Source organism: Mollisia scopiformis, assembly GCF_001500285.1.
Source record: "Mollisia scopiformis unplaced genomic scaffold LY89scaffold_16, whole genome shotgun sequence".
NCBI classification, from domain to species: Eukaryota; Fungi; Ascomycota; class Leotiomycetes; order Helotiales; family Mollisiaceae; genus Mollisia; species Mollisia scopiformis.
In genome coordinates, this window is record NW_017263596.1 from 308222 (window position 1) to 335748 (window position 27527).

The 27527-nt window shown below is 47.2% G+C and overlaps 14 protein-coding genes and 1 non-coding gene across 15 annotated transcripts; 5 read left to right on the forward strand and 10 right to left on the reverse strand.

Moving 5' to 3' along the window:
- Positions 1-2: 2 nt before the first annotated feature.
- LY89DRAFT_735813 (uncharacterized protein) lies at positions 3-986 on the reverse strand (the record flags this gene model as incomplete). Its single annotated transcript, XM_018220044.1, has 4 exons — positions 3-424; positions 532-713; positions 763-873; positions 919-986. The coding sequence occupies 4 exons, from the start codon at positions 984-986 to the stop codon at positions 3-5; spliced, it is 783 nt and encodes a 260-aa protein (XP_018069091.1).
- A 780-nt stretch (positions 987-1766) lies between these two features.
- LY89DRAFT_735814 (uncharacterized protein) lies at positions 1767-2230 on the reverse strand (the record flags this gene model as incomplete). Its single annotated transcript, XM_018220045.1, has 3 exons — positions 1767-1991; positions 2043-2119; positions 2170-2230. 3 exons carry the CDS (start codon positions 2228-2230, stop codon positions 1767-1769), a joined length of 363 nt encoding a protein of 120 aa, XP_018069092.1.
- Positions 2231-2390: 160 nt separating this feature from the next.
- LY89DRAFT_t44 lies at positions 2391-2539 on the forward strand. Its single transcript has one exon. It is a non-coding gene; the product is annotated as a tRNA-Ser (tRNA).
- A 1123-nt stretch (positions 2540-3662) lies between these two features.
- Positions 3663-5558, reverse strand: LY89DRAFT_735815 (uncharacterized protein; the record flags this gene model as incomplete). Its single annotated transcript, XM_018220046.1, has 5 exons — positions 3663-3833; positions 3890-4258; positions 4307-4603; positions 4648-5255; positions 5306-5558. 5 exons carry the CDS (start codon positions 5556-5558, stop codon positions 3663-3665), a joined length of 1698 nt encoding a protein of 565 aa, XP_018069093.1.
- A 2121-nt stretch (positions 5559-7679) lies between these two features.
- LY89DRAFT_698389 (metallo-beta-lactamase domain-containing protein) lies at positions 7680-8771 on the reverse strand (the record flags this gene model as incomplete). Its single annotated transcript, XM_018216976.1, has 2 exons — positions 7680-8452; positions 8684-8771. 2 exons carry the CDS (start codon positions 8769-8771, stop codon positions 7680-7682), a joined length of 861 nt encoding a protein of 286 aa, XP_018069094.1.
- A 268-nt stretch (positions 8772-9039) lies between these two features.
- LY89DRAFT_735817 (cysteine proteinase) lies at positions 9040-10931 on the forward strand (the record flags this gene model as incomplete). The annotated part of the gene is made up of 6 exons (XM_018220047.1): positions 9040-9133; positions 9194-9445; positions 9495-9602; positions 9662-10482; positions 10530-10760; positions 10806-10931. 6 exons carry the CDS (start codon positions 9040-9042, stop codon positions 10929-10931), a joined length of 1632 nt encoding a protein of 543 aa, XP_018069095.1.
- A 421-nt stretch (positions 10932-11352) lies between these two features.
- On the reverse strand, positions 11353-12400 carry LY89DRAFT_686406 (putative 40S ribosomal protein S20). The gene is made up of 3 exons (XM_018215275.1): positions 12302-12400; positions 12009-12232; positions 11353-11937 (listed from the first exon to the last, which is right to left on the reverse strand). The coding sequence occupies exons 1-3, from the start codon at positions 12344-12346 to the stop codon at positions 11853-11855; spliced, it is 354 nt and encodes a 117-aa protein (XP_018069096.1). The 5' UTR covers positions 12347-12400; the 3' UTR covers positions 11353-11852.
- Positions 12401-12565: 165 nt separating this feature from the next.
- Positions 12566-14783, forward strand: LY89DRAFT_708433 (CUE domain-containing protein; the record flags this gene model as incomplete). Its single annotated transcript, XM_018217682.1, has 2 exons — positions 12566-13892; positions 13943-14783. Exons 1-2 carry the CDS (start codon positions 12715-12717, stop codon positions 14781-14783), a joined length of 2019 nt encoding a protein of 672 aa, XP_018069097.1. The 5' UTR covers positions 12566-12714.
- A 103-nt stretch (positions 14784-14886) lies between these two features.
- Positions 14887-17255, reverse strand: LY89DRAFT_121448 (formamidase-like protein). Its single transcript, XM_018205143.1, has 9 exons — positions 16870-17255; positions 16796-16820; positions 16612-16744; positions 16474-16494; positions 16423-16427; positions 16319-16373; positions 15434-16068; positions 15272-15380; positions 14887-15219 (listed from the first exon to the last, which is right to left on the reverse strand). The coding sequence occupies exons 1-9, from the start codon at positions 17011-17013 to the stop codon at positions 14991-14993; spliced, it is 1356 nt and encodes a 451-aa protein (XP_018069098.1). The 5' UTR covers positions 17014-17255; the 3' UTR covers positions 14887-14990.
- On the reverse strand, positions 17136-19049 carry LY89DRAFT_751316 (uncharacterized protein). The gene is made up of 5 exons (XM_018221222.1): positions 18914-19049; positions 18758-18864; positions 18532-18704; positions 18042-18465; positions 17136-17903 (listed from the first exon to the last, which is right to left on the reverse strand). The coding sequence occupies exons 1-5, from the start codon at positions 19038-19040 to the stop codon at positions 17499-17501; spliced, it is 1236 nt and encodes a 411-aa protein (XP_018069099.1). The 5' UTR covers positions 19041-19049; the 3' UTR covers positions 17136-17498.
- Positions 19050-19199: 150 nt separating this feature from the next.
- LY89DRAFT_619896 (uncharacterized protein) lies at positions 19200-21942 on the forward strand. Its single transcript, XM_018210896.1, has 2 exons — positions 19200-19757; positions 19831-21942. Exons 1-2 carry the CDS (start codon positions 19487-19489, stop codon positions 21534-21536), a joined length of 1977 nt encoding a protein of 658 aa, XP_018069100.1. The 5' UTR covers positions 19200-19486; the 3' UTR covers positions 21537-21942.
- Positions 21943-22254: 312 nt separating this feature from the next.
- LY89DRAFT_619898 (uncharacterized protein) lies at positions 22255-23377 on the reverse strand. Its single transcript, XM_018210897.1, has 2 exons — positions 22739-23377; positions 22255-22687 (listed from the first exon to the last, which is right to left on the reverse strand). The coding sequence occupies exons 1-2, from the start codon at positions 22926-22928 to the stop codon at positions 22521-22523; spliced, it is 357 nt and encodes a 118-aa protein (XP_018069101.1). The 5' UTR covers positions 22929-23377; the 3' UTR covers positions 22255-22520.
- Positions 23378-23406: 29 nt separating this feature from the next.
- On the reverse strand, positions 23407-24436 carry LY89DRAFT_121570 (putative ubiquitin-40S ribosomal protein S27a). Its single transcript, XM_018205144.1, has 4 exons — positions 24207-24436; positions 24136-24149; positions 23711-24077; positions 23407-23661 (listed from the first exon to the last, which is right to left on the reverse strand). The coding sequence occupies exons 2-4, from the start codon at positions 24141-24143 to the stop codon at positions 23569-23571; spliced, it is 468 nt and encodes a 155-aa protein (XP_018069102.1). The 5' UTR covers positions 24144-24149; positions 24207-24436; the 3' UTR covers positions 23407-23568.
- An 8-nt stretch (positions 24437-24444) lies between these two features.
- LY89DRAFT_783839 (ribosomal protein S26e) lies at positions 24445-25144 on the forward strand (the record flags this gene model as incomplete). The annotated part of the gene is made up of 5 exons (XM_018222729.1): positions 24445-24467; positions 24559-24667; positions 24727-24745; positions 24848-24950; positions 25030-25144. 5 exons carry the CDS (start codon positions 24445-24447, stop codon positions 25142-25144), a joined length of 369 nt encoding a protein of 122 aa, XP_018069103.1.
- A 123-nt stretch (positions 25145-25267) lies between these two features.
- On the reverse strand, positions 25268-27455 carry LY89DRAFT_686411 (mitochondrial protein-like protein Fmp25). Its single transcript, XM_018215276.1, has 3 exons — positions 26864-27455; positions 25711-26755; positions 25268-25649 (listed from the first exon to the last, which is right to left on the reverse strand). The coding sequence occupies exons 1-3, from the start codon at positions 27324-27326 to the stop codon at positions 25409-25411; spliced, it is 1749 nt and encodes a 582-aa protein (XP_018069104.1). The 5' UTR covers positions 27327-27455; the 3' UTR covers positions 25268-25408.
- Positions 27456-27527: the final 72 nt, after the last annotated feature.

Here is a 27527-nt window from a genome sequence, read left to right on the forward strand (position 1 = left end):
GCTCAGGCCTTCCTGCCTACAATCACTCTCTGTGCAAAATTTGGTACAGCTCCGCTCTGATATTCCTTTCCCAGGACCTGAAGCTTTTCATTTATCATCCTCTCAGCAGTCTCTTCGTCCTTTGCCTTCCCAGACCACAGTACAGCCTTTGGTATAAATCCCCCGAAAGATTGCCAACACCAATTTTTGGTGTCAGAATCCAAGGATTTATCCCAGTACGAATTACGTTGCTCTCGTATAGCATCTGCAAGTCCTGCCTGTTTCATGGTCTCTTCGACTCGGATCGAGCAATTTAGACTCATGCCCAAACCCGTGAAGAAGCTACAGGTCAAACTGATCAGCTCTGCGTGCGTAGGTGAGGCTGCTCCAGTCGTGACTATCCGTTCGAAGTCGAAGTCTTCCCATTGGAGATAGCCTCCAGATTCTAGGCATGTTGTTGGCAAATCTCGACGGATCAGGGACATGGGTCCTTATTGAGTATTTGAAGCAGATTCTTAATCGCAACAAGATATTGTTCCCCTTTGATAGCACCGACCATGTTCCTGATATGCACCAGATCATATAACCCATGGTATTCTGGAGCAAAAGGCTCAAGTATATTATGAACCTGATAAGTGCACTTGCTCGCAGAGGGGAATTGGGCAGCTGAGATATCGAAGCCGTCTAGACGAGTCTGAGAGTGGACTTGTTGCTGAAGATCCTCCAACCAAATTCTAGAGTGATATCAGTATGACACAGAAGAATGAAGCTAACTTAAGCTACCCAGTGCCAGTCCCAATATCGGCTACGGCCTTCAGGCTCGATATATCTATTGAGGGATGAATGAGGTGGCCTTGGCTGACTTTGAGTGCGATTGTATGCTGAAAGTTCAATCTGAGGGTGTTAGTATAGAAGAGAATAGGATGATGAATTGCAAACCTTGATGATTCGGTCTCATCTCGTTGTCTAAAGACGTATGACTCTTGTTCAGAAGCGTCTGAGGGCATCTCGACCGGCTTCGGTGCTTTATTAATTAATGAACATGGCGCCTTCGCTATCTATATACTTCTCTGGCAATAACCAGGAAACAAAATTAACATCAACCATACGTAAAATGTCCCTCGAGGTAATCCGCATTCTAGTCCGTGATCTCCGGTACTAGCCACACCGACGATGTTTTCAGACGCGCTAAGATTATAGTTTAGACAAGTGTACTTTGCTAGTTTGAGGGGCACGGCACTTCGCTCTTTTAAGTGTCTGACATATGGTGAATAGAACATCTTTTCAGAGCATAAATCAAAGGGACAATGCAGAAACGGCATTTGATCAGCTCAAAATATCGGAGTGGGAAACAAGATTCCCGGGTAATGGTGCAACGACTAAAGAAACGAAGCAACCCCTTTCCCACTTGAAAACGGACGTACTTTGTACCATCTTTACATATCAACCTTTAAGCTCCCTCCTAGAAAATATGTTGCTGAAGTTTTGATGCAGTGGTTCGCAAAAATGAGCAATCTATTTCCCGCTCTGAAAGGGAACCAAAAATGTGGAATGAGAGGCCAGTAAATCTGAATTAGGTGACTCAACCAGGATTTTCTCCATAAGTGGTCAACCGGGCCACGACGCATCGTACCAGCGCAGTACCTATTCGTATGCGGCTGCTCTGCTTCAGACTCGTCAGATAGTACCCCGCAATACAATTTCCCTTTGCTCAATTTGCTCAGAGTCTTTCGTGTTCTCGTGTCAAGGCTCCTCTCGAAGGTGGTAACAGAATCCCCACAATCCTCTCACTCACCCTTCTTCCCCATTCCAGCCTCAACAATCCTCCTCTTTTCCCCCATCCCAAACATGCTCGTCCCCTGCTGCAAAGCCCCAATAAGAATCTCCAGCGCATCATCTTTGAAATCATCCGCTTTCCGCAATTTATCGAGATCATCCTCGAATTCAGTAGTTAGACGCTGCATGTAGAACTTCGTGAATGCTTTGTCTACTTCTGCATCGCTCAGAGTTGTCTGGGACTTGGTTAGAGAAATGAAAGGAATGAGGGAGAGGAGGTGAGGTACTGGTTCTGGAGGTGATTTGAATTTCTTGGATGGCTGCTCGGTAGCTGGTGAGGTTTCCGAATCGCTGTCGGAAGAGACTGCGCTGTGGTCAGCATTTGGATTATTCTGAGAACGAGAGCAAAGAAACCTTCAGTTCTAGACTTTCTCTTCTTACGCCTCTTCGGTTTGTCATTGTTTTGCGGCGCCATTCTGAGTTGTTGTGCGGAAAGAGAAAAAGACTGGAGCAGAAGATTTCACTCTGATATCACGTGTAGTCTTGCTAGCGTGTCACTAGCGAGAATAAGCGACCACATTGCCGAACTTTCGTATCTACGTAAATAAGCATTTCTTATCTCATCAACCTTATCAGTCGCGATGCCAGAGTGGTTAATGGGTAAGACTTGAATGCTCCCGCATTTAGTCATCTTATGGTTTCGTAAGTTTAAAGTTCTGTCGCAGCTTTCTGAGCTCCTTCTAACAAAGACAGGGCCTCGTAGGTTCAAATCCTGCTCGCGACGTTGCGTAACTCTTCTTTTGCATATTTCCTTTTTGATAGCTAAACCAGAATTACAGGGATCGATACCCCGTAAATCAGAAATATGCTCTCAGAAGCTTCAAGTAATATTGGTGGCTAAAATAAGAATTACGGGGATTCATTCCCAGTAAATCGAATACTGTTTGAAATAGCAGGATTAATTTGAGAAAGCACCACGAACAAGTATTAGTTCGGCTAGCGCGCTGATGTGATTATGCCGCGGTATGGTTCGATGGTTACGATGTATAAGCTGGACTTAGACTACCATATCAATTACGAGGGTTGAAGCGGTTAGATGTTTGCTAGTATAGGAGGAATATCGCTTTTAAGATTAGCTTTAGGTCGGAGAACATGATAACTTTGTTGGGGATTTATTATTTACAGCTAGCTATTACCTAGTATTAGAGACCAAGGGGAGAACTCAAACTGGCATCACAGTTATCGATTAATACTGTAATTGCATTTCTTTTATCTCCATCTCAAGAAAAAAGTATTCACCAACAGGCACTGGTCTTAGTATTAAGTTGTACATTAAGTTTAGCTCCAGACCTATCTTATTCGGCCTTGCGTATTCACATAAATGAATATCCTGCCGTTAGCCAGACATTGAACTATGAATCCGAACATTTAGATCTAATTTACTTCCAAGTCGGACTAAAATCAATATTTTGAATGTCCTCGGAAATCGGGGACAAGCGAAATCCTTTTCTTCTTTCTTTTTTCCACCTGAAATTGTTAAAGCCCGAGAATTTAGATCCCCAGACCATCAAATTGAAAGTCCTCGAAAGTCCTCGACAATCAGAAACATCCTTTTTGTAGAGTTCGGACTTCAGGAATCAAGTTTCTGAAAGTCCCTGAAAGCTGGGACAATGGAAACTTCACTTCACATCATAATTCAAGCAAGAGACAACAAAAGATCCCCACACAATAAGATTAAATTACCATTAAACCCCGCTCTTCTCTATCTCCCGTTAAAAAATTGTTAATCAAAGTGGTATCATCGCGCCAATGCCATGTTTATCGCAGCTTCGTAAGAAGTTCATCCCCTTTCCCTGTCATTATGCTTCGTAACAAATCACTGTTCTCGTTTCACTCGTGGACCTCGTCTACCCACGAAACGCAAGCGTTCCCCTATTCTCTCTTCTGACAGCCATACCCTTGATGGCGATAACAACAATGATCCACGCCATCAGGAAGGTGATGACGCCCATCGAGACGGTGAAGATGAACATCGCGTCCAGGTTGTGCGTCTCCATTGCTTCGACCGTGTCTCTTGCCTTTTTATCTCGTTAGTCACACTATATGATGAGGAAGGGAGGGGAAGAGGACGTACACTAGCCATGAAAATCATGCCACCAGCCATCAAACAGAATGCTGTGATCAACTCAGTCGGCGGACGGCCGGGGAATATTGACGTCGGCGGCGAAAGGTAGAAAATGATATATGTAGCCGCTCTCGCGAACGCGCATCCCACCAGCAATGTACCCCACTGCGTATGAATCATGGTCGAGACCATGGATTCCTGGTGATGTGAACTCATCATCAAACCTAGCAAGAGGACAATGAGAGCCGGGAGGGGGTTCATCGGCGTGCGGTACGATTTCGGCTCCGCGGTCGTGTCGGGGTCGTAGGTGGTGCCCCCTGTGTACCGGACAGCATTGAGGAGGTCGCGGATTCGTTTTGATTCGATGAGCATTCCGCACTAGACCCGTTAACCTTATATCAACCCATGGGATGAAATATGACTTACCAGACCGCCACCGAAGAACATGACTGTGATGGAAATATGCTCCAAGTCTTGCGCACTCCATTCGCTGCCCCAGGCTGCCAAGTGCTCCAAGAATACGTTCGTCGATCCGTAGAAGAAGATCAGGAAGCTCTCGACGAACTCGGCGGAGACGGCGCGGGAGGTGAGAGGCTTGACGTTCCACGCCCACCCGATATTTGCGAAGCAGCCTGCCCAGCGGCCGAGAGTGAGGATGCCGTACCAGAAGAAGACACCGCCTTTGATCCAGTGTGCTAGCCCGCTGAACACTTTGTTTCCCATCTAGCACTGTCAGATACATTCAAACTTTTGGAAGGTTGACTTACGAAGAAACCTCCATAGGTTATGATACCGGTGGTGAAACCCACGAATCCCAGAATTAATATTACCCGATCAACGGCATTGTATAGAAATCGAAGCCCTTTCAACACCCTACTTGACAGCATCCCAGGTATCTTTGACTTCAAAAATTTATCTACCTTGGACCCATGCATGAGACCTTTCTCCTCCGACTCATCTTCCTCATGCTCTCTTGCATCTGGTAGATCAGAGTGCGTACTCGAAATACTCTGACTTCTCAGACTCTCCGTATTAGGTTCGGTTCCTTGTCCGCTATCATTCGAGAATCTGTAACTTTCCGCGCGGCGAAGTTCGTGCCTACGTGTATGTTCTTCCATGGCAGCTGTAGAAACAGGCATGAATGATCCGCGATCATCACTCCTTCCAGCATAGGCAGAAATCACACCCAGTAGGAATTGTCCACTGGCAACCCATGTCAAGATCCAACCAAGCTTGTGGTGAGCGTTGTTTGGGTAGAAATCGGGCGTGCTGGCATTGTAGATGGTGATTAAGAAAACGCCGATTGCATTTATGGCTAGGAAGAGGAATTGTACTGCCAGGGTATATCTGGAGCGGGCGATCGAAATCATTACACCTGCAAGCATTTAGTAAAATTGAAAATTATAGAAAATGAGAATTACGTACTGATAGGAAGTACAAAAATCCATGCTACAGTCATCAGTGCAATATGCGCTGTAAGCAAACCTTGGTGTTCGCCATAGTTCCAGTAAGTGACTGGGACAGGTACGGAGGTAGGTGGCGCGGTCGTAGAGACAATTGTGGGACGAGCAACACCCATATCCATATTCATATCTTCATCATGGCCATGTGCGACTACAACGGACAAAAGTCCGAGCAGAACAGCAGCTGCCAGAGCGCTGAAAGTCGGTGATCGCATAAGTTGTCGAGGAAAAGAGAGCTTTAGGCGATGGCGGGGTGTTTCAATCAGCTTAAACGAGAGAGCTCTCGAATGTTGGGAGTTATGCAGTTCAGTCACGGTTGAGGCGAAAGCAGATTCTCCAAATCCAGAGCTCCGAGCAAACAACTATATATGGGAGTGAGTCTGGTGGAGTCGCAAAGAGAGAGAGAAAAAAAGGTCCTGTCAGCAAGGCGCGAATGACGTTTATAAGACGACTCACGCCCCGAATCCGCAGTTACCGTTCCCATGGCGGAACACACAGCCAGACCTCGCAGCATGGAACCATTCTGGTTGGCGACCATGCGGAAAGGGGAAAAGTTCAACTCAAATCATCGAGCTGGCCGGCATAGAGCTCCGCACGCCTTGACGCATCTCACCCCCGGTCCGAGTACCTTAGATCTCTCTTGAGAAGAGGCATGTCAGCATTCTCCGAGCACGGCGACCGCTGTCACTGGAGCATCTCGTACCGTGAGTCGTACGTCGGGGAAGGTTGGCGTAAAGTCCGACGTGTTCTGGTAAGGTTACGCAAGAGCCAGTCTGGGTGCCTGCTTCAGTGCTCACCGCATTATTACAGTAATTGAGGGCAGTTTTTCTCACCGATTTTGACTCTTACAGGACAAGGCTGAAGCTTTCGAGAGATTTTCGCAACAAACGGCACCAGTAGCCTCTTGGCGCTATATGGCGGCGTGATGTGAGTGGCGAGCGTTAAGAAGGTCCATGCTCATCATCGCAGGTGGGGCGCATCGGGGGGTTTCATAGGCGGATCCGATTACACATCTGCACATGGTGGTCAGAGGGATGCGGGACAGCAGGGATTGCGCAGCTCGTCACGCTGCTGCTGTGGTGGAGACGCCTCCGGAATTTTCGGATGAGAAATCATCAATACCTTCACTTTTGTGCCTGCCGCTGGCGCTGCTCGTTTCCTGATGAATCCGTGATCCCCACAGTAAAAGTGGCACGAGGCTAGGTATATCGTTGGTCGGGAAATGCAGGATCAATTGACGCTTGTCATGCCATTCTACTTTTTTATCCTTCTCTTTCCCCCTCGTGGTGGGTGAGTAGGTAAAGTCTGTTCCTAACGCGGGTACATTGCTCGGCTCTCGGTCTTGCAGCGTGCTTCGTCCTTATTGCCCGAAAAGCGTAGACGACGAAGGACAAGGAATAATGAGTTGCGATTCAGTCACCCATCCCAGCTCGCTGCGGTGTGCAACATCTGCACTGCGTTGTTCTCTTCCTTCTCTTGTCATCCTTGCTTGCCACTGGGCCACGGAGCATCCCTCTCTTCCCTGGGATGACGCCAATTGCTACCACCACATCTCGACCTCCACGATCTTGTGACGCATGCCGGTCACCGAGATGCCTTACTCAACCTCTGATGGTGTCAACTTAAAGATTTTCTTAGCTCCAAAGCTGCGATTCGACTGCCGTCGGCGGTCGGGACTTCCGATGCCACTTAATTGCGTGGCTGGGAGACTTGGGATGCTGATAAATTGCATGTGGTGCGGAAAGATTTCTCCGCTGTTTATCCAAAGATGTTCATTGGGCACCGTTCCCAATCCTGTGCCCCATGCTAGCTCCACTACCACACCACCTTTTGCCAACGAGGCTGTTGGGGAGAGCTCATTATCTGATCGCAGCTTTATGTATCGTCTATTGTATCAGGGATGTTTCGAAGTTCTGCACATCTTGTGCGATACCGCAGACCTCTGGGAGTAAGTCACTTGGACTTTTGTCTCTGACCCCGCTTTCTTGCCAAGAGGCAATCAGACGATCTGTACAGCTTTACTCTGCAACAACCGGCAATTTGGAACACTGATGGGAATAAGTCCAAGCATGACAAGAGCAAGAGGTTAACCGATGTATGACTTCTTTCAATGTTTGGATGTGGGGTAAAGTGTTGGCTGCATGCAAGTCTCAAGCCACTCTTATCTCCAACTCGCAGCCTACTCCGCACGACCTTCCGCACGCCTATAACACCTGACAAACTGCTGTCAAGCTGACATTGGAGCCATTATGCAATTTTAAAAGTCCACTCCAAAGTATCGCTCGGTTCCGATCGCCATTCTTAGCATTCAGGATATACGGATATACGCCACAGCTTCACAGAGCCGCGCGGTCCTTGATTCTCCATTTCTCACTCTTAGGATGCTGCACAACCTTCTCTTCGGTCTCTAACTTCCTCAGTACTTGCATAACACCACCATGAGCAGGTACATGTAGGTTTTCCGGAACATCTTTGTAGATTATCTTGACAATGTCCATAGAGGCCCACTCATCCGGTTCACTATTCTGGGACTCGGCTGTATTCGATGATTTGGATTTCAGGATCTGAACTACTTGCTCTTCTCGCTGTTTCCTGTGCAGGATATATTCTAGTATCTTGGCAGGTCCTTCTTCGATCACAGGTCCGTGGCCAGGATATGCTCGGCCCTGGAACTTTCCCCGCATGATCTCTAGACTGTTGAGATATGTTGCAAGGTCCTCGAACACAGCAGTTCCGGCGCCGAGAACATTATCTCCTGTGAACATCGCATCCTCTTCCTCGAGCACGAAAGACATATGGTCCTGGGTGTGTCCTGGAGAGAACACAGCTCGCAATGAGGCGCCATCCACTTGGAAAATCTGGCCATCCTGTATATCTTGCTGGCCCGCATCAGGCTGGTTCTTGAAGATATCGGTCCCTGGATAACATTCGAGCAAATGCTTTATGCCTCCTTGATGGTCATGATGCCAATGCGTAATGATGGCCTTGGAGATGATAATATTTTCCTTCGTCAAGACATCCTTGAGATTTGCAATCCAGGATGGCTTTCCTTCGCCTGTATCGATGAGCAAGCGTTTTTGTCCAGTCCCGACTATGTACGTGTTTGTTCCTGTAACATATCAGACACGATGCACGGTAGGTTTAACGCGAGGCTGTCACCTTGTAGCGTGAACTAGCACACAACTCCGTCAGTGATGACCTCTAGCCTACATAATCAGAGACGCAAGAAATGCAAAGAATCAAAAGCAAGCAATATTTGACACCAGCTGCTAGATATCAGGCCCACTGGAAGCTCGTTTCTATTGATGACAAAACACGAATCGCGATTACAGATGTGGACGTACTTTTCCAGGATTGCCGCCAAGAATGCGAATAATCCTCGCACTCAACCGGTCTACCTCTGGCAAATGAATGATTTGTGTTGCCATTCTGGTAACAATTGCTGGCATTGGTATTGTTAGTATTGTTCTCATGTAAATGCTCGGCTGTGGTGCTGGAGAAACCATTGTCTCGTAGCCTCGGCTTACTATTGTGCGCTAATTCGCTTCTTCCTATTGTGCTTCAGGGGTCCACCTCCACTGTAAGCGAACGTCACTGCCCCATGAAAGTTCAGAGACAAAAAATCGGCAACCTTGGATCTTCTTACACAGAACAACTTCAGAATTCAACAACAACTTCCAAGAAACACAGCAAGTCATGGCGTCGTCCGTACCTCCCAGTCCCACGACTGAAAAGCCTGCCAAGTCCGACATTCCTGCCTACAAGCCTGGCGTCCTCTCTTACGGTTGTGGTAAGTCTTCTCTCATTGCAGCGCATCTCAGCCTCGCCAGCCTGCTCACCTATGCCACAGATCATATTCGCAGGTCTATTGTAGGCCCCAATTCAGCGTTCGTCAAGAACTATAAGCATGCGCTTTCCACCATCTGCAACTCCTCGCCTATCCGTTCGCAACATTACAAGGACGAGAAGGGACGAGTTGTTAGTCGAATCGGTCCATTGTACCTCTGTCTGCAATGCGAGAGCACACTTCCAGAAGAACAAATCGACAAGCATAGTTTGGAAACGAAGCATCGTTTGTGTATGTCCACGTGTAAATCCATGTGTATGTGTCCTCGCCGGCACCATCAGTACAATTGCTTATCACCGTTTAGTCGTCGAGAGTCGCAGCGGCAATCTCTTTTGCAACATGTGCAAGGACTTTGTGTTTGATCCGGTATTGGAGTCGCTCAGAACTAGGAAGGTCGAGACAGGTTCTTATTGTATGTTCGATTTCTGCCCCTCTATTGACCTGGAGATGATTTCTGACCTTGATGTTTAGCACTAAAGAGAAAGCATGATGAATATGCCGAACTCTTCCAAGAGAACACCATCAAAGTGGCAAGCAAGGACGCAAGCAAGCAGAGTTGCAGCGTAGCCACTGTCAGAGGCATATGGAACATGGGTTCTACTTGCTATATGACCGTCATCCTCGAATCTCTGGTACACAATCCATTGATGCGAAACTTCTATCTCAGCGAGGGCCACAAGTCTTCGACCTGTACAAAGTCTCTTAACAACGAACCTTGCTTGAGCTGCTTCATGGACGACATGTTCCAACAATTCAACAACACCGAGACAACCAGCGCATGGACAGCACAAAACATCCTGGGCAGCTTCGTCTTCTCCGCCAAGCCAGCCTATGAAAGTATCAAGCCCGATGAACAACAAGATGCTCACGAATTCTTGAACTTTCTTCTTGAGGAACTTCATGAGATCAACTCTGTCGACCCCCGCTCATTAATCGCTAATAGCTCTCCAAACAAGCGTCTCAAGTATGATGGCGAGGACTGCAAGTGCGTTATCCATCAAACTTTCTACGGCAAGACTCTTAGCATCATTAGATGCAAGGGTGTAAACAATGGCAAGAAGTGCGGCTCAGTTCGACGAACCGGCCTCCAGCAGTTCTCCGATATCAGTCTCGGTTTAGACTTCCTTTCTACCCAAGCTTCTACAAAGAAGCATTCTCTCGAGTATTGCCTTAAGAAAGAGTACTTCACCGAAGAACAATGTGACTACAGCTGTGATGCTTGTGGCAGCAAAAAGGCTACCAAGCAAGTAAGCATCAAGATGTTGCCTAATGTGTTGTGCTTTCAGTTGAAGGTTAGTTTCCCCAACTATCCTGCATAAGATTTACTAACTCTCAACAGCGTTTCAGCCAAAAGGGTGGTAATGCCATCAAGATCAAGAATAAGGTCTCATTCCCTTTCAAGCTTGAGATGCTCCCTTACACCGACAAGATTGATGAGGCGAAGGGTCATGGTCCTGCCCAGTATGCACTCAAGGCTAGGAGCACGTATCACTTGCAGAGTGTGGTAACCCATATCGGCGATGCCATCGAACAGGGTCACTACATTTCGTACTCAAAGCATGATAACCAGGTATGTTCTTTTCTCGCGCGAGGATGCCTTAGCTAATTGAATAAGTGGTTCAAATTCGACGATCACAAGGTTTACACAGCATCCAAGTCCGAGGTTCTAGGAGTCGAGGCATACCTCCTCTTCTACGTTATTCAGTCGATGGCAACTACGGAAGAGAAGAAGAAGGTCTAAATTTCGATGACTGAAAGCATAGGTTGGCGTTCGGAATTGTTTGAGATACCCAGGCAAACTGCCATAGCATAGCATGAGACATGAATGCAATTTTGACAATGATTTCCTTTCCTGATGCTGTGAACGCTTGAGCACTTCCATTGTTACATCTTTCCCAATGCCTCATCATGATTCCCTTCTTGTTCATGGATTGCAGTCAATCTGACTTCTCTGACACTATTGATTGAACTCGCGAGCATAGGCGATTGTACATGATGTTCTTAGGTACCTTATTAATTACTTTCTAAGATATGATTCCTCAATAAGGGAGTGAGCTCTATAAGAGAAGGTCCCCCTAAGCGCTTGCTAAAAGCAAACATCGAATAAAGTATGCAGATCTGGGTCTTTTATACCCTGCTAAGATCTTACATGAAATGGAGTGCCCATTCCTATCCCCGTTACTTCCTCTCATACATCACAGCAGTCAACGATCTAACAGGAAATGAGGGATTACTTTTGGAACCAGACATGGTCCGCCCCAGAGTTCCTAAGTTAATTTGCCTATACGATGATATCTTAGAAAGCAATTAATACAGTATTCTCAACGTAGGTTACAACTGCCCCCGGAAGATTGCTGGAGCGAGCAAGATTTGCCCATGCAAGACTTGCTCATGAGGTTTGCCATGTCATACAGGGACATCCCACATGTCAGATGAACAATCGCCCAAGCCTTGACCAGTATTCGGTGAATCGACTGGAGTATAGCAATGACTTTCCTAAGGTCACTATTCACGAAGATGGCACAAAGATCTGGACAGTTGAATGTTCTCAATAACAACGATTATTGCATTGAGTGAGGCATCTCCCTTCAAATCGTGGAAGTGTTCCCTGCCCAGCGACAGCTACCCTCCCCTCACCAGAAAAGCGCATCCGAAGCTACACTTAAGCAGCAATCGTAACCTCGACCTCGACACCGGCCTCAATATTGATAATGATCTGCTTAACCACCTCGGTCGGCGCATTGAGACTGCAATTCCCCTCTCATTAGCACATTCCCGAAAACCCCAAAAGAATAAAGGAAGGAAGGAAGCAACATACTCAATCAAACGCTTATGAATCCGCATCTCAAACGTATCCCAGGTCTTGGAGCCCTCACCACAGGGAGTCTTGCGGGTCGTGACCTTGAGGTTCTTGATCGGCAGGCGGACGGGGCCCTTGACGCGCAGGTCCTTGGTCTTGGCGCGCTCGATGAGCTCCTGGCAGACCTTCTCGAGGGATTGCACTTTGCGGCTCGTGAGGGTGATGCGGATCTTGTGGGTTTTCTAATCATTTGCAATCAGCGGGGTGATGGGGGGATGAGGGGGAAAAGGAAGGAAAGAGGGGATACGTACGGGGCCCTCGCCGAATTCCTTGTCGGGGTTCTTTTGGTAGGACATTTTGATGCTGGCTTCACGACTCGACTTACTTGATGTAAAGTACGGCAAAGTGATGAAGTTGAACGTGGTTGGAGTTGTCGTTGAGGAAGAAAAGGAAATCTTTTGGGGAATTCTCGATTTGTGGGTTGGAAGTCTTGGCGTCGGTTAGGTGGGCTAGACTGTTTTGGGTGTAGGACTACCTCAGCCTTGCTGCAGGTGTACTGTCATCATTATTCATGGCTGCGTTTGAGGCTGATTGAAGCTTCGTGAGTCAAACGGCGTGGATTTCTTGAAGTTTTTGTGTTCTATGTCGATATTAAGTTGACCCTTCTGTCCCTCTTGGGACTTCACTTTTTTGGATCTTCAGATTTCCGCCGACTTGTGCGAAAATGGCTGCTCAAACGAGTTTCCCACCTATGGTACCGTTCCCTGAAGCAGCTTGGAGAAATCATATTGTCCCTGAGGAGTGGGAGGCTTGTTTGGATGCCTGGATTACTCTCGCTGGTGCCCATCTGTCGCTCTCCTCGCCAGACTTTGTACGGATATCTTGCAAGGATGAATCGATACCCATCTTTCTCACTTCGTACGCCGAGGAAAGTGCATTATCACATGATGTACCACATTCAAGTCCGTCTAAAAGCAAGCAACTAAGAAGACAATGTTACTTGTTGTCTCGGAGACTTTTGGAAAGCGATGATTCTCTAGAATCACTACTTCGTTGGCAATTTCTTGCGGATTTCAGCAAGTTATACGGAAAAGAGCATGGAGGTCAAGTCGTGGCCATTGTCTGGAAACGACATCTTGCTTCCCTGGAAACATCCATTGCGGCTCTCAAGACAGTTTTGATCAAGGATCTGGATGCTGGACTCAAAGGCGATTTAAAGACCGCCGAGGCCTCTCTTAAACGATTGAATCATCTCCTTCACGCTTCTCCTCAAACGGCAGCTTTTTTCATGGCCGGTAGCGATTTCCTGGATTCGTTAATAAGCTGCTATAAGCTTATGAACCCTCCATTACGGAAAGCCATCATCTCAACCACATATTTGTGTCTGATCGGTCTTACGGAAGGGGAGAAGCCCAATTTCTCTTCCTTGGTTGATCAGCTGTATTCTCTGAAAGCTGCTGCAGAAGCACATAAAGCCGGTCCTACGAATGTTAATGACTCGTTGGTCGCCGAACTGGTGACATCCACCCCTGTGTTGAAGCAAATTCAACAAAAAATTGAAAGTTCTGGATCGGGGTCAAGTAGAGCGAAATCTGTGATCACTGCTTTAGAAGGCTTCAAGAAAGCTGGTGGCAGTGGGAGACCGCGACACCTGGTGAAGCAGAAGATTAACAAGGGCAAAGGAATTGCTCTTGACGAATACGGTCATGGCAGTCATGGACAAATTCATATTCATAGGATGAGTTTGATCTCTCAAGTACAAGATCTGTTTCCGGATCTAGGGTCAGCCTTCGTTGTCAAATTGCTTGATGAGTATGGTGATGATGTTGAGCAAGTGATAGCCCATCTATTGGAAGACTCACTGCCAGCTCATCTCGAGAAGGTTGACCGTTCTGAAGCACTGTAAGTACAATATTTATACTTTTCTACATGACTTGGCTAATATTCATCAGGGATGATGGACAAATTCATGATCATAGACTTGATATGGTACCTCATTCAACACCACCACAAATACCATCAAGGCGCAACGTATTCGACGACGACGAGTTCGACCAACTTGCAGTCGACACCTCCAAGCTTCACTTCGGCCGTCGAAACCCAAACAAAACAGCAGACGACGTCCTCCAAGACCGCTCCACCGCACCAAACAAAGCAGCCATCCTCTCAGCCCTCGCAGCATTCGACTCAGATGACGACGAACGAGACGACACTTACGACGTAGCAGACGTCGGAGGAACCGTCGACTCGGCTACACCGGGTAACAATCCCGAAGAAGCAAACGCAGACACCAGAGATGCCGACGACGAAGCTCTGTTCCGAGCTTACAAGATGAGTCCCGATATCTTTGGCCGCGAAGCAGCAACACGGAGAGGAAAGCCCCGAGCATCGTTGAGAGAAGAGACTGGTATGACAGATGAAGCCATCGAAGGCTGGGGACTCATGCTCTCTCGAGACCCGAGACAGATGCAAAGACTGGAAGCTAATTTCTCGAATTTTACTGGAGCGCAGAAAGAGCTTGCTCCGACGGCTTGGAGGGCAAGTCCTGCTGGTTCTGGAACGGAGGATTCTGATATCGATGGGAATGGGCGTGGGAGAGGTGGGCCCAGAGGTCGTGGTGGACGGGGAGGGGCAGGGAGAGGGAGGGGGCGAGGGAATGTTGTAGGGCCGACTGGAGAGAGGGATACTGAGGTTGCGAGGCAGAGGAAGGAGGCGAATAAGGGGTCAAGAGCTAATCATAATAGACGTGATCAGAGAGCGAGGAAAATGGCTAGGGGTGGGTTTCCTGGCTGACAGAAGCCCGCAAATATTACTATGAGGATGTAGATGAGACAATGAGAGATCAAGCCCTGATCATTATTAAACTTTCACACATTTTCGTAGTCTCAATGTCTGGCCTGATCAAGGACCTTCATTGCTCTTAGCTACCTCAGTCAATTTCACCACTCCACACATCCTCCCTAAGACAAACAATCTCCCATCCATATTCTCTCAAACCTGTCAAGAACCCATGACCTTCTCCTTCAAATTCTCCACAACATTCGTCTTCTCCTTGAATGTCAACCCACCACCGAAACTATGCTCACTGTTCGCTCCACCGCTGGTAACCTTGCCTTCCTTGACACCCGTCTCGAATGCACAGCTTCCCATGTCCAGTTTCTTGGCTGGGCCGGTGGGAGAGATGTCGAAGTCAAAGATGTCCATTGGGAGACCTAGAGTTGTGCATGCACTGGGTGTATTAGTAAGTGGAAGAATAGAAGTTGGGAAGAGGAGCAACTTACTTAGGGATATCGACGATGCCTGCAACGTGGCCTTGAACAGGTGCACAGGAGAGCAGAAGGTAGACCTGGTAATCAGAGTATCCGAAACGGCGAAGATACTCAATGCATCCTATCCATCTATTAGCAACTTCCACTTATATCGGTCCAGCTAGGACAACACACTTAGAATAGTCTGTCTATAAGCGACAGTAACATCCATATAATGTTGCTTTCCATGCTCATCAACACTAAAACCCTCAAAAGTCAAATAGCGTCCAGGACCATAGTGCGGTTCCACAGGTCCAGGCAAGTAAATCGGACTCTTCATGCCCAGATCCGCAATCCCATTCTTCATCACCTTAAAATTGATTGTAACGATCCCCGACATCTCAATAGCACCACAAAACGAAATCTCCCCATCACCCTGCGAGAAATGCAAATCCCCCACCGAGAACTTAGCCCCCTTCACATGAACCGGGAGATAAACCTTACTCCCACGCGAGAGGTTCTTGATGTCGCAATTCCCGCCATGTTCAGGACGGCCGGGGATCGTACGCGCGCCTTCGCGTCCAACTTTCGCTTTGATGTCCTCGGATGCGGAGCCGGCGTGGACGTTCTCGGGTTCAGGGGGTTGGGCGACGATGCGGTCGAGTTTGTTGGCTGCGATTAGTTCTCCTTCGCGCTTGTTCCATGTTGCGAGGACTTCTGCTGAGGGGGCACAGCCTAGGATGCCGGGGTGGATGAGGCCGGGGAATTTGACGTGTGGGATGTGGCGGGAGGAGCAGTAGATTCCTTCAAAGTCCCAGATGGCTTTTGCTCTGTGAGAATAGATTGGTTAGCATTTGTGGTGACTTGGGACATCAAATGGCATATTCAAAATATTCAAAGTCCGCAAATCGCAGACCACTGGAACATCTCTCCTAAAGAATGTTTGATTCTTTATCCGGACATCTAAATGCAACAAATCCAATAGTATAGAGAGACAATAAACTAGAACAGATTTCCGGAAGTCTTCTGTAACAATTCCAAGGTCAAGTAAATTATAGAGATAGAGGAAAAGTCACCTACGCGGTTGGGTAGATCTCGTCAAGAAAGCCACCTCCATTGTTCTTATCAAAGATTCCTGTTCACTCATCAACGCATGATTCTCCAAGAGAGCATTCAAACATTACCAGTACTACAAAAGTTAGTATCGGTTCAACATACAGGATAGAAGTACTTACAATCCCCATGGATGCTTGTCACTTTTTCGTTCAAAAGTCAGCAACGAATATCTTTGACATGATTCAAGAGCTAAAAGATCGAATAATTCCCGAGCATATCATGAACATTCGACTTATTAGGAGCTCAGTTGTCCTTACTGTGGCTGTACATCCATGATCTCTACAAGGAGGACATCACCTGGCTCAGCAGTCTCGATCTCGAATGGTCCAGATAGGTAATGGATACGAGTAAGATCAACATTCTTCATGTCATCCGCACTGTTATTATTGCCTTCGAAGTGGTCAACGGCAAGAATATGGTCTGAAAATCATGGATTCGTACCAATCTGCCCGCCTGTCCAATCGACCTATTGTTACCGTTACCCCACGGCCAAGATTCGTTGCCGAGAAACTTACACATTCAATCTTCACGGTCTCTCCATTCTTGATGGTGCCAGCGAAAGGAATATCGGGATGCCATCTATTGTGCAACTTTTCCTGCTTCTCGGCTGGAATGTTCAGAGATACCTCACACACGTTACGAATCTCCGTGAGACCCATGATGATTGAACAGTTACTTGGCGGGGTAGCTGATTACCGAAAATGGACGTGGTGAGGAGGGTCAAGTGCGAGAAGAACAATTGAAAACACAAAGGCGGAGAGGAGAGAAGGGATATAATAAATCGATTGATTTTCTAGACCCCGCAATGTACAATTGGTCATGTACGTGTAACCAAGAGCGAATGGGGATGTAAAGTGGGACGCGATAAGAAGCTCCTTATCGGCCGGACCTCTGCCCCTCTTTAGCATGACGCTGATCGAGATATGCACCCAACTACCAACCACATTTACTGGATGCGGGGTTTGATTCCAGACCCAAGGGGTACCGATATGGAGTATGCTCGGCATTGCTGTTGCAGATTGCAGTGACGGCTAATCATTATGTACATGAACTGCTTTCTAGCTGTCATAACATCGTCGCTGTCGTAGCTGACGTCAGTACTTTTGATTTAGAAGATATAATCTGCACCGAGTACTAGTGCCTTTTATCTAGATCTCATCTCTGTATATGGAGGCGGTGGTTCGGACGGTATGCTGGAGGACGTTCCTTGTGTGTTGGCCGGGTTCGGGGTAGCTTGACTCAACCCATGATTGTGATTTGTGTCCAGATCCCAAAGCTTGACACTCAGAAATTCATGCTTGTTCCGCCATTCTTGTTGGCTTGCAGCAAAGCCTTCACTTTGGTTTGGAGGTGGTGGGGGGTCGGTGATCTTTGTAATGAGATAGGCCGTTGATGCTTCAGCGATTCCATAGATGAGGACGCCGAGCAGAGGAATGCGAAGGAAGATGTAGAACCCAACTCCAAATCCGAAGAGAAGACCTTCCCGATCATGAAACCAATGCTTCTTCTGCTCTTTGTTGAATCGAATTCGAGAAAAGTACGGCTCGAGCTGGTTATTGTTAGTACTTATAGAAGCAAGAGCGACAAGAAATTTGGACAATGGATTCGCATTGAAGCGTCTTGACAAGACGAACAATAGCATGGATCAAGATGTCCCGAGAAAACGAACAATAGCATGGAGACATACCAATTCTCTCATCAAACTTCTCGAGGCAAAGTAGCTCTGCAAGAAGATAATGAGGTATCTTCGAGGCAAGAAAATGCCTGTTCCGAAAATGATGCCTGCTGGACCCAGACCAACCACATTCTGGAAAGTATAGAAACTTGCCGCGGGAAGGACGAGTCGTCCGATATACGGGATATATGAAAGAGTAAAGACTGCTAGCGACAGTCCTGCCTTCTTCCCAAACCGCATCAGGAACATTGTGAGGGCTTCTGCTGTACTCTTTGAGTGGGTGCTGCCATCTCTAGTCGCATATTTTCGCAGGTTTGGGTAGTATGTTTCTCGTAGGGTAGAAGGGTCTTCTCCTTCGTGCTTCTTGTAATAGGTTTCATCCACCCATGCCAATCGAAACGGATGTGAGCGGAATTTCGAAGAGTGTAGTGGAGGACTTACGATTCCATGAACCTGAAAGATTTAATTACAGCCATAAAATCTGAGAGGCAGGTATACTTACATGTTATCAAGAGTTGGTGTAACATGTCTCATCATCGTCATGAGAAACAAAGGAACCTGCAACACATACTCGGAGATGAAGTCAAGGCCGTTGACAATCTTATCGTCCCAAGTAGAATGCTCGAAATTGAAGATAAAGGACAGAAACCATAAGAGAACCTTGATCCCGATTATCTGAGCAAAATGTTAGGACTTCCAACTTTCGTCAGCATCAAGGCGTCTCATACTGGAATACTGATGGCAAGCCGGATAGCAATGCCAGCTGCGACAGCTAGAGCAGCTTGTTTGTAATGCTCGGAAGTAAAGAGTGCAGGATTCTGCAATGCTCTCAGAGCTTGAGGTTGTCAATATATGCATTGAGGGCTGTCCATCTAGTTACTAACCTCCAACGACAGTAAGTTGTGCACCTCGAAGGATGGCATTTGGATCGAAATTGGTGACTTCCAGCTTCTTTTTCAGTTGCTCCTGTGTCAGCATAGGTCTTTGCGAACGAGGTCTGACTTGAGACATATTTGCAAGTGATATTGAGAAAGTTGCAGGCTCAGGGTTGGCATGAGGCCAAGGTTCTCCAGCTTTGGAATTTGTGCAGCGTCAGAGCTGGTGGGGCCGCAAAGGGAAACGAAGCGCGTGAGGAGGCTGGGACTGGGACTTTCAACGCGTCGCATTTTATGATGATGCTTTCATCCCAATGAGCTCTTCCTTTCTCTTCTCTCACCAAATTCAATAATATACAGCTCGCAGATGATTACTCGCACTCCGTTGCACAGAACAATTGTTTGCTACACGGTCATCCCAGCGCGATCGCCTGCCAAGAATACCCCGGACAATTGCGGCGAACTGCATCAGCTTAAACAACCAGACGAAACCTCCTTCAAACGCCCCCCACTACCCTTTCTTCAGCCTCGCATGATCATGATCATCAGGCACAGAGAAGATCAATTCCTGGAGTGAAGCTCATGATGGCTTCAATGGAGCCTACCACTCCGTCAGTAAAGCGCTCATTCAGCCTCCCACCACAAACATCGAAAACAGCATCGAGTCCAGATTCGCAAATCGAAATCCTATACAATCTCCCATCAGTCCGTATCGTACAATTCAACGCAGGAAAGGGCACAGCCTCAGTCACATCCTCCTCGAGGCCTAGTTCAAGTAGTGGAAGTCCGGTGATAGAAGAGCAACCTGGAACATTATCATGGGTTTCACGTTTTGAGAGAACTATTGCTGTTGGTATGTATTGCTGATTTGTCTAGAAGTGGTTCGATTCCGTTGGGAAGAATGATAACTGACATATTGAACTTAGGTGCACTGCGAATATATCGAGCCCCTGGATCCGTCGCCTTCCTTAACTGCCAGTCAGCATTGCGGCCAATCCTACCCAAATCACAAGCATGGTGTGTTGACGGCGATAGCAAATTCGTGCTCCAAATCAGACCACCTCAATATTGGCGAATTGAAGTTCCAAACACAAGTGCAGCAGAGAAACTTGGGGTGGAAGAGCTAAAGAGAGTCCTTGATCAAGTCCTTCGATTTGAGAAAACGCCATGTCCATTTCAAAGGGACTTCACTGTTGAACTTCCGGAAGAGCCGCAAACCCCCATAAAGAAGAGGCCATGGAGGCCTGTAGAGAGACCAAAGAGTGAAGAGCCCCCTGAAAGCGGACGATCAAGAGCAAACTCTGCTGCGCAAACACCCAAACCGACTTCCCCTGTTCTTGAGCCTACACTGTCTTCAGGCGACTCTGATCACCCGCCTACACCTCTCAAGAGGCCCGATGTACCCCGTCTCATTTCGGAGATTGAGGTTTTATCACAAGCACAAGATACCAAGAGTGCTACATTGGACGAAAGCATAGCCGATGAGGAAACACAAGTCCTACCCGAGGTGGAGGCAGACTGCCGGGATGATGATCGAGTTACACTAGACACCACCTCCAATTTCGCTGAAGGATCTCTAAAACCGTCATTACTTGAAAGTCCAGATGCCGAATACAGATTCGAAAGCTACGTTGATTCCGAGGAGGAGAATGACAGCTTTAGCGATGCTACCGATGATACTGGCTTGACACCAAAGGAATCTAATCAACCATTCTTCCAGCCTCTAACCGCTGAGCCAGACCGGGAAAAGCCCCAAGCTCTTCAGAATTGCTCCAGATCAGTTACCGCGCCTCCAGTCTTATCACTAGTCACAAGTCCGCCTTCCAAACACAGAACCAAGTCAACCTCACCTCTCAGGTATTCAACCAATGTCGAATCAAACTCAGACTTCTCGTCCAGTGTCGACTCATTTCATAGCGTGCAGTCATGGCACTCGCCTTTAGCACCACCCTCACCTCCCGCTTCTCAACCATCCTCCCCAGCAACAACTTATCCCTACCCTCACGAAAATATAGTCCTGCCAAAACGTCCTTTGCACACTCGTGATGCCTCAGAGCAGACGGTGTCGCCTGAGACACCTCGTATTTGGGATGTGGCTGCCGATAATCCCTCCGACTCTGCTTCTAGAGGCGTGTCGCCGCCACCCAAGACTCCTCCGCTTGTGAATGATGGAAGCGAAAAGTCAGATGAAGAACCGGCAGAGGTTGTGACACCACCAACAGTTCGATCTACCATTAGGCACAGAGCTACAACTAGCAGTAACTCTCGCCGAAGAGCGCTATCCCCACTACCTCCTGCTGTTAATCTCTTTTCTCCTCCACGTCGACGGCCTCGGAAGCTGCAGACTGCTCGCCATCTCCCCACCGCAATCATCCAAAAGACTTGTGAGATTCTGCTCAGTCCCCCTAGCCATCTTTTCCACCTTATGATCAGTATTGCTACAAAGATTGCTGCTGGTGAATGGAGAGGCATGCTTTCAAGTCACGGAGAAGCGGTTCACTGGGACTTCGAGGATGAGTATGGCGGTGATCCGTGGTTCGAGGATGATTACAATATGGGCCCTCCAAGACTTCAAAACAAAGCGAAGAGTACGAGCAGTAACACCCCAGGTGGCAGCTGGGAAGTCGATTAAGAAGTGGAGAAGATTTTAGTTTATTTTCATCCTGTTGGATACTGTATGATTTTGTATAAGATACCTTGGTCGCATGCATTGACTATGGATGGAAAATGGCGTGGAGCCGTTATATTTTTGAGGGTTATTATGTTTTGCATTATGCCATGGTATCTGGCTGGGCGCATATCAATGGTTCGGATGGCATAGGATTACAGGACTTGGTGCAGGTCGCGAGGCTTTCATCCAATAGTTTATATTTCTAGAACTCCCAATAGTCATCATCCTGTTATATTCGCTCTTGTTCGAACTTAGGTATAGGATATGCTATATGAATCCAAAGATTACTGTCATGAACTTGTCCGGTCTATAAGCGAGTCTGTTGGTATGATAGATCGTGTCTATTGAAATACTTGGGGACAAATTTAACAAGAGTTGATATTCCGCAAGCCTATCTCCTCCATCCAAGTGAATATAAGGGCGTCCCTAGCGTCTCCCACGCGATAATCCTATTTTGGTCCCGAACTTGCACCACTCTATATAGATTTAAATAAGCAATTCTTTACCATATTAAGTCCGGAAAACCCAAGGTTATCTAATATATTGTTAGCTCATTTGACAGATTTCCAGATGGACTTATAGCCTCTCCAAAACTAGCACAGGCTGCTGGTTTCTACGAGTCATCGACTTCGGTCGATGGCTCTGAGTTTTGTTTTTTTTAACTTGACAAAAGTCTTCGCTCGCTAAACTAATTGTAAGGTCGGATGAAGGTGAAGAAAAGGATACCGATGAATGATATGCATTCTACTTTCTTTTCTCACCACATTCAACGATCTGCTGACGCGAAGGAATTTCCTTTCTTGGAAGCGTGGTCTTCATGTCAACTACAACATCACTTGCATCGAGGAGTAGTGCAAAAGCCATGATATGCCTGAGGGTCTCACCCCATCTCCTCTGAATTCCACATCGGAATATCCTTCTAACCCAAGCATATCAACCCGAACCTCAACCAAACCTCGTTTCCTTGTCCTTAATCGGAACATCCGACCCCGTCGCACCCTTATACTGCTTCCTAATAAAGTCCGAAATCTGTTCATCCTTCGCTTGCTCCACCGCAGACTCATTATCCTGCTGTCCTTGTCCCATGAATTTCTCTTGCACGAAATCAATGCCTACTTAAGATCAGCATATACTTAGGATGATGGGATAGGATGTGTGGATACCTTTGTCCAGCATATCTTCGTTCTTCTCGCTCTCTCGTCCTCCGCCTGCTGCTGAGTTCAGCTTATCTCCGAGACCGCTGAACATCCCTCCGCCTTGCTGGGAGGAGCTTTGTTGCTGGTTGGTTTGCTGGTTTTGAGATTGATTCTGTTCTTGGTTGTTGTCGCCGGTGAATTTGTTGATGAAGTCCATGTTGTCTGATAATACTAGGATGATATTGATTGTGATATAGGGTAGAATCTGGACGTCTTTCTCAAACACTGTGAGAGATATGTAGATATGAGAATGAGAAGAGAGCACGCGATCAAAGAAAAGTAACTCCTCTCACTCAAGTTGAGTATGCCAAGCCCTACGTCACGCCAATTGAACGTGAGGAGGATGTCAAGGAATCTGGGAGCTAAAATGCCTGTCAAGCTGAATGATGAGAGCTTGTGTGCATATGCCAAGCAAGCAGAACCTGTCCGCGAGTATCGGGTTGGTATGGTTTTGCAATGAAACTTGACCGAGGTGGGCTAGGAGTCTTGGCGAAGAGGGCTTGGCTGTGATGGATAGTCGATGGTAGAGGCAGAAACAGGGATTTTGCAGAATTGCAGAGGAAGTTTGAACTCATGGAAAGTGACAGATTGCTTTCTAGTTTCTTTGATCACTAGATCAAATAAGAGCTTGGGAAAGTCACAATATAAATGCCAGTTGAGAATATATCACTATTACCGGAAGCATAGGTAAATATTCAGTGATGTTGTCAGTCAGCAACTGCATAGCATTTGATAATCTTTGCTAGATACACCATAAGCTTTCAGGAGCTATCCATCCGTATCCCGCCACCATTGCTTTACTTTCCGGCCTCGTCGAAGATGTAGGTCAAGTGGCAACGTCCGCAGTATTGACGATCGTGCATAGCAGCCATGAAAACACCGGCACCGCACTTAAACAATGTTAGAAATGTTCGCGCCACCAGACATAGGACAACTCACGTCGGGAGTAGGGCACTCTCGTCTCAGACGCTCAATCTTTCCATCACCATCAACCTTGTAGTACTTGAGGACAGCCAACTTGGTCTTCTTGCGCTTGTGCTTGATCTTCTTTGGGGTAGTGTACACCTTCTTCTTGCGCTTCTTGGCTCCACCACGGAGACGCAGGACGAGATGAAGAGTCGACTCCTTCTGGATGTTGTAATCGGAGAGAGTGCGGCCATCCTCGAGTTGCTTGCCAGCGAAGATCAGGCGTTGTTGGTCGGGTGGAATTCCTTCCTTGTCTTGGATTTTGGACTTGACATTGTCGATGGTATCGGAAGACTCCACCTCGAGTGTGATAGTCTTGCCCGTGAGGGTCTTGACGAAGCTATTCAATAATTTGTCAGTATTTGTCGCAAGTGGTGGCGGGGTCGGTGAGGTCCTACATCTGCATGACTGCCTGTAGAAGTGTTAGTAGATGATACAAACAGTATATTTGATGGATAGGATAACGTACCTAGACAATGATTGTCTTCCTGAGCGGTCAAGTGTTTTGTCAAGATGAGAAATTTTGGAAGTTCAGCGAGGATGATATCTTTTGGTTGTGCGGCGACCTAAGCCATAATAGGATAAGCTGAGAATTTGTAAGTTCTCGGCTAGCTCCTCCCACACCCGAATATTGTGATATCTCGAAGGCGAACCTCGAATTTGACATCTCGACAATTACCAACAATTATCGCAAGAAATCAGCAAAAATGGTCAAGAAGCGTGCATCCAAGTAAGAAACTCTCATCCTCGACTTTCCTGGAGTTGAGCGCGTCTGCCGCAGTAATACAACAAAAGAACAAGGACTGATATTGGATTTACAGCGGTCGTAACAAGAAGGGACGCGGTCATGTCAAGCCTATCCGCTGCTCCAACTGCTCTCGATGCACTCCCAAAGACAAGGCGATAAAGAGATTCACAATCAGAAACATGGTCAGTCAAGACGGCGAACATTCCCAGAGTTCCCAAGCTGACTTCGAGATTTCAAACAGGTCGAATCTGCCGCTATTCGTACGTACTTTCCTCGAAGTTTGGGCTTCAGGATAACTCAGAAGCGCTGAAATCGAATACTCCATACACTGTGTGGAACCAGGCTGACATTTCTCTTCACAGGTGATATCTCGGATGCCTCTGTATTCCCAGAATACACCGTTCCCAAGATGTACCTCAAGTTGCAGTACTGTGTCTCTTGCGCCATTCATGGCAAGATTGTTCGGTACGTCACGCACTGAGATGAAACCTTGGTCGAACATCCTTTCCTACAAAGATCAGCAGGGCTGACAATTTTCTCATAGTGTTCGCTCCCGTGAAGGTCGCCGCAACCGTGCTCCCCCACCCAGAGTCCGATACAACAAGGATGGCAAGAAAGTCAACCCCAACCAGGCTGCTGCCAAGACTACTCAAGCATAAACGGTGAAGGTCATTTGGGTTGGTGAATGGGCGTCAAATTGCATGGAAAATGGTTGTGCTTTTTCAAGAATAGTCTCGAATAGAAGAGCTTACTTGCAATGACCCATCAACACGCTTTCGTTGCACATGAATGTGATATTCAAACTCTGGAAGAGTTTTTTGCAGATCTTAAAGCTATGATTTTACATAACGACCCAGAATGATCGCCGAGGAGAGGTGTTTCCCATCCCGAGTAATTTACAACAAATATATCATCATCTTATCTCACGTTCCAGAATACACAGCCGTCACACCTCGTCCACATTCAACCCTTTGCTCCACACTCACTTTCCTGCCACCTACTTTGATAGTCTTTCTTGGGGTAATTTGGAACCTATGCTCTTCTCTTCTTCCTTTCTCCTTGTCTGCTTCGATGTCAAGAGGAGCAATGTAGGTCGGATTGCTAACATTGTTTCTCTTTCCTGTTCCTAGCTGGTAGAACTCGTTTCCACCCCAAAATAACGTACTATAGACTCATCAGCATGCATCCTTGACAGAAATATAGGGGTCGAGGAGGTCATCCATACTCTGCGCCCCAATTCGTGTCGTTTTCTGAACTCTTATCATGAGCTCCAACGTATGTAACATTACTCATGATGGCCGACATATGCGTAGAGCCAACGGATAGGTGGGCCAAACGTATAGGAACCACTTTGTTCGTAGTTTCGTCGTACTCGAAAAGACCCGACAATGCTTTGATCTTGGTAGGTACACCTTGAACATGCGTCCACCGACCGTTACCAAGTCCTCCCCAGATTCCTTGGCCACATGCCCAAGTATCCGCTGTCACACGGCCAAGTCCTCGAGGATCTTCCTCACTTTGTCCAGCTACTCGCGTAGCGTCGATCGAAAAGTAGCTGTTCACACCACCAGCTGCTACATCTATAACTTGTGGTACCATATTCGTACCTTTATAGAGCTTGTCGATGGGCAGAAGAGACGGTGCGTCGATATATGGAGACTCTGGTGTAGCTTCGAATCCTAGCTGACCCACCGAGTTATCTCCAAATGTAAAGACCCTACCAACTTTATCCACAGCTAGTGAATGGAAATCTCCAGCCGCAATCTTGATAATTTCAAACCCTTTCAAGGTACTGATCTCGTGTGGGACATCATATGCGCCTTCAGGTCTCGTGGTCCAAGTCAGGCCGGGTACGCCGAGTTGTCCCTTCGATGGAAAGTCTTCGGTGCCTGAAGCAGCTGAAAATACCCTCCCAGACGAGGTCAGAATGAGGCAATGTTCCAGGCCACTGCGGACATCCACGACCTTCTCACTCCATGACATATTGCTTGGCTGTAGCTTTCGATAACTTATGGCTGATCTGTTTTTCCAAAATGGAAACCAAGTATTTTCCAATGGTTTGGGGCCTGAGATTTGATCCTCCTGTATTGCAGGAATCGAGTAAACGGTTCCGTTTGATGATAAAGCAATGATCCTATCTTTGGAAATGGAAATCTTGATCAAATCTTTGCCCCTGACCGTCGGAGTTGGTCCTTGACTTGTTGGTGAAAATCCCGTTCCCCATTGCAACAGATCTCCATTCTCCGTGATCGCTGCTCCAAAAGTTTTGTCTAACATTGAAATCTTCAAGTCAGTCTTGGACATCAAGGGAGAATGTGGAAGATTGTTCGGCTGTATTGGAGTCTAGAAAGGAACTCAAGCTCTGAAGAAGTACTTACCTAACTTAATGTCTCGAATAATCTTGCCATCAAAATAGGGAATCCTTCTTGGAGTTTTGATGAACTGCTCGTCCGAATCTGGAGCTGCTACTCGACCAGCGTTGGAGCCCCAAGCATATACACCAGGATTCTCCCAGCTCTTCTTCACCTGAAGGTGCTGCGAACTAATCAAGTCTCTGTTGTCCTCTCTCGAAGTTGCTTTCTTTCGCGGCTCCTCAAACTTGATTTCCGCGGGTGCCGGGATTGCTTCTGCTTCCAGACTTCTTGGATATCCGAGAGCATACAGACATCCTCCACTAACCAACAAAGCAGTGATAATCCCAGAATTTCGGCCACTTTTTTTCCTGACACCAGCAATTCGAGCTTGACTTTGGCTGAGACATCTTCTGGTACTGAGAACCTGCCCTCGTGACCTCCAGCATGCTCGAGACAATTGCCTCGCTGCTGCTCCTGAGGAAAACATCTTTCAGAATATCGGGAAATCAAGTGGTGGGTATTCAATCCATTGAAATTTTAGCACCCTCCAGAGCAACAAATCAACACCTAAAACAGAAATCGAATGTCGTATCTCAGCCTTGTATCAATGACGATATGATTCTACGGCTGCTCAAAAGGTCTGACTGTGCAATTTCCTAGCCTCGTGGCCCGTGCCTGCTCCCGAAGT

What these genes read in the sequence shown, in the direction of transcription:
- LY89DRAFT_619896 (XM_018210896.1), top strand. Translation starts at nt 19,487, where the DNA reads ATGATGGCTTCAATGGAGCCTACCACTCCGTCAGTAAAGCGCTCATTC. An exon ending in TGAGAGAACTATTGCTGTTG is followed by an intron (nt 19,758 to 19,830) that starts GTATGTATTGCT and finishes TATTGAACTTAG; the next exon opens with GTGCACTGCGAATATATCGA.
- LY89DRAFT_121448 (XM_018205143.1), bottom strand. Translation starts at nt 17,013, where the DNA reads ATGGGTCTCACGGAGATTCGTAACGTGTGTGAGGTATCTCTGAACATT. An exon ending in TTGGACAGGCGGGCAGATTG is followed by an intron (nt 16,745 to 16,795) that starts GTACGAATCCAT and finishes ACCACTTCGAAG; the next exon opens with GCAATAATAACAGTGCGGAT. An exon ending in TTATAGACAGACTATTCTAA is followed by an intron (nt 15,381 to 15,433) that starts GTGTGTTGTCCT and finishes ATAGATGGATAG; the next exon opens with GATGCATTGAGTATCTTCGC.
- LY89DRAFT_751316 (XM_018221222.1), bottom strand. Translation starts at nt 19,040, where the DNA reads ATGTCTCAAGTCAGACCTCGTTCGCAAAGACCTATGCTGACACAGGAG. An exon ending in ACACCAACTCTTGATAACAT is followed by an intron (nt 18,466 to 18,531) that starts GTAAGTATACCT and finishes TGGAATCGTAAG; the next exon opens with TCCTCCACTACACTCTTCGA. An exon ending in GAAGTTTGATGAGAGAATTG is followed by an intron (nt 17,904 to 18,041) that starts GTATGTCTCCAT and finishes AACAATAACCAG; the next exon opens with CTCGAGCCGTACTTTTCTCG.
- LY89DRAFT_686406 (XM_018215275.1), bottom strand. Translation starts at nt 12,346, where the DNA reads ATGTCCTACCAAAAGAACCCCGACAAGGAATTCGGCGAGGGCCCC. An exon ending in AGGAATTCGGCGAGGGCCCC is followed by an intron (nt 12,233 to 12,301) that starts GTACGTATCCCC and finishes GCAAATGATTAG; the next exon opens with AAAACCCACAAGATCCGCAT. An exon ending in ATTCATAAGCGTTTGATTGA is followed by an intron (nt 11,938 to 12,008) that starts GTATGTTGCTTC and finishes GGGGAATTGCAG; the next exon opens with TCTCAATGCGCCGACCGAGG.
- LY89DRAFT_121570 (XM_018205144.1), bottom strand. An exon ending in GAGAGTGCCCTACTCCCGAC is followed by an intron (nt 23,662 to 23,710) that starts GTGAGTTGTCCT and finishes ACATTGTTTAAG; the next exon opens with TGCGGTGCCGGTGTTTTCAT.
- LY89DRAFT_619898 (XM_018210897.1), bottom strand. Translation starts at nt 22,928, where the DNA reads ATGGACTTCATCAACAAATTCACCGGCGACAACAACCAAGAACAGAAT. An exon ending in CGAAGATATGCTGGACAAAG is followed by an intron (nt 22,688 to 22,738) that starts GTATCCACACAT and finishes GATCTTAAGTAG; the next exon opens with GCATTGATTTCGTGCAAGAG.
- LY89DRAFT_686411 (XM_018215276.1), bottom strand. Translation starts at nt 27,326, where the DNA reads ATGTTTTCCTCAGGAGCAGCAGCGAGGCAATTGTCTCGAGCATGCTGG. An exon ending in TATTCGAGACATTAAGTTAG is followed by an intron (nt 26,756 to 26,863) that starts GTAAGTACTTCT and finishes TTTCAATGTTAG; the next exon opens with ACAAAACTTTTGGAGCAGCG. An exon ending in GACACGAATTGGGGCGCAGA is followed by an intron (nt 25,650 to 25,710) that starts GTATGGATGACC and finishes ATGAGTCTATAG; the next exon opens with TACGTTATTTTGGGGTGGAA.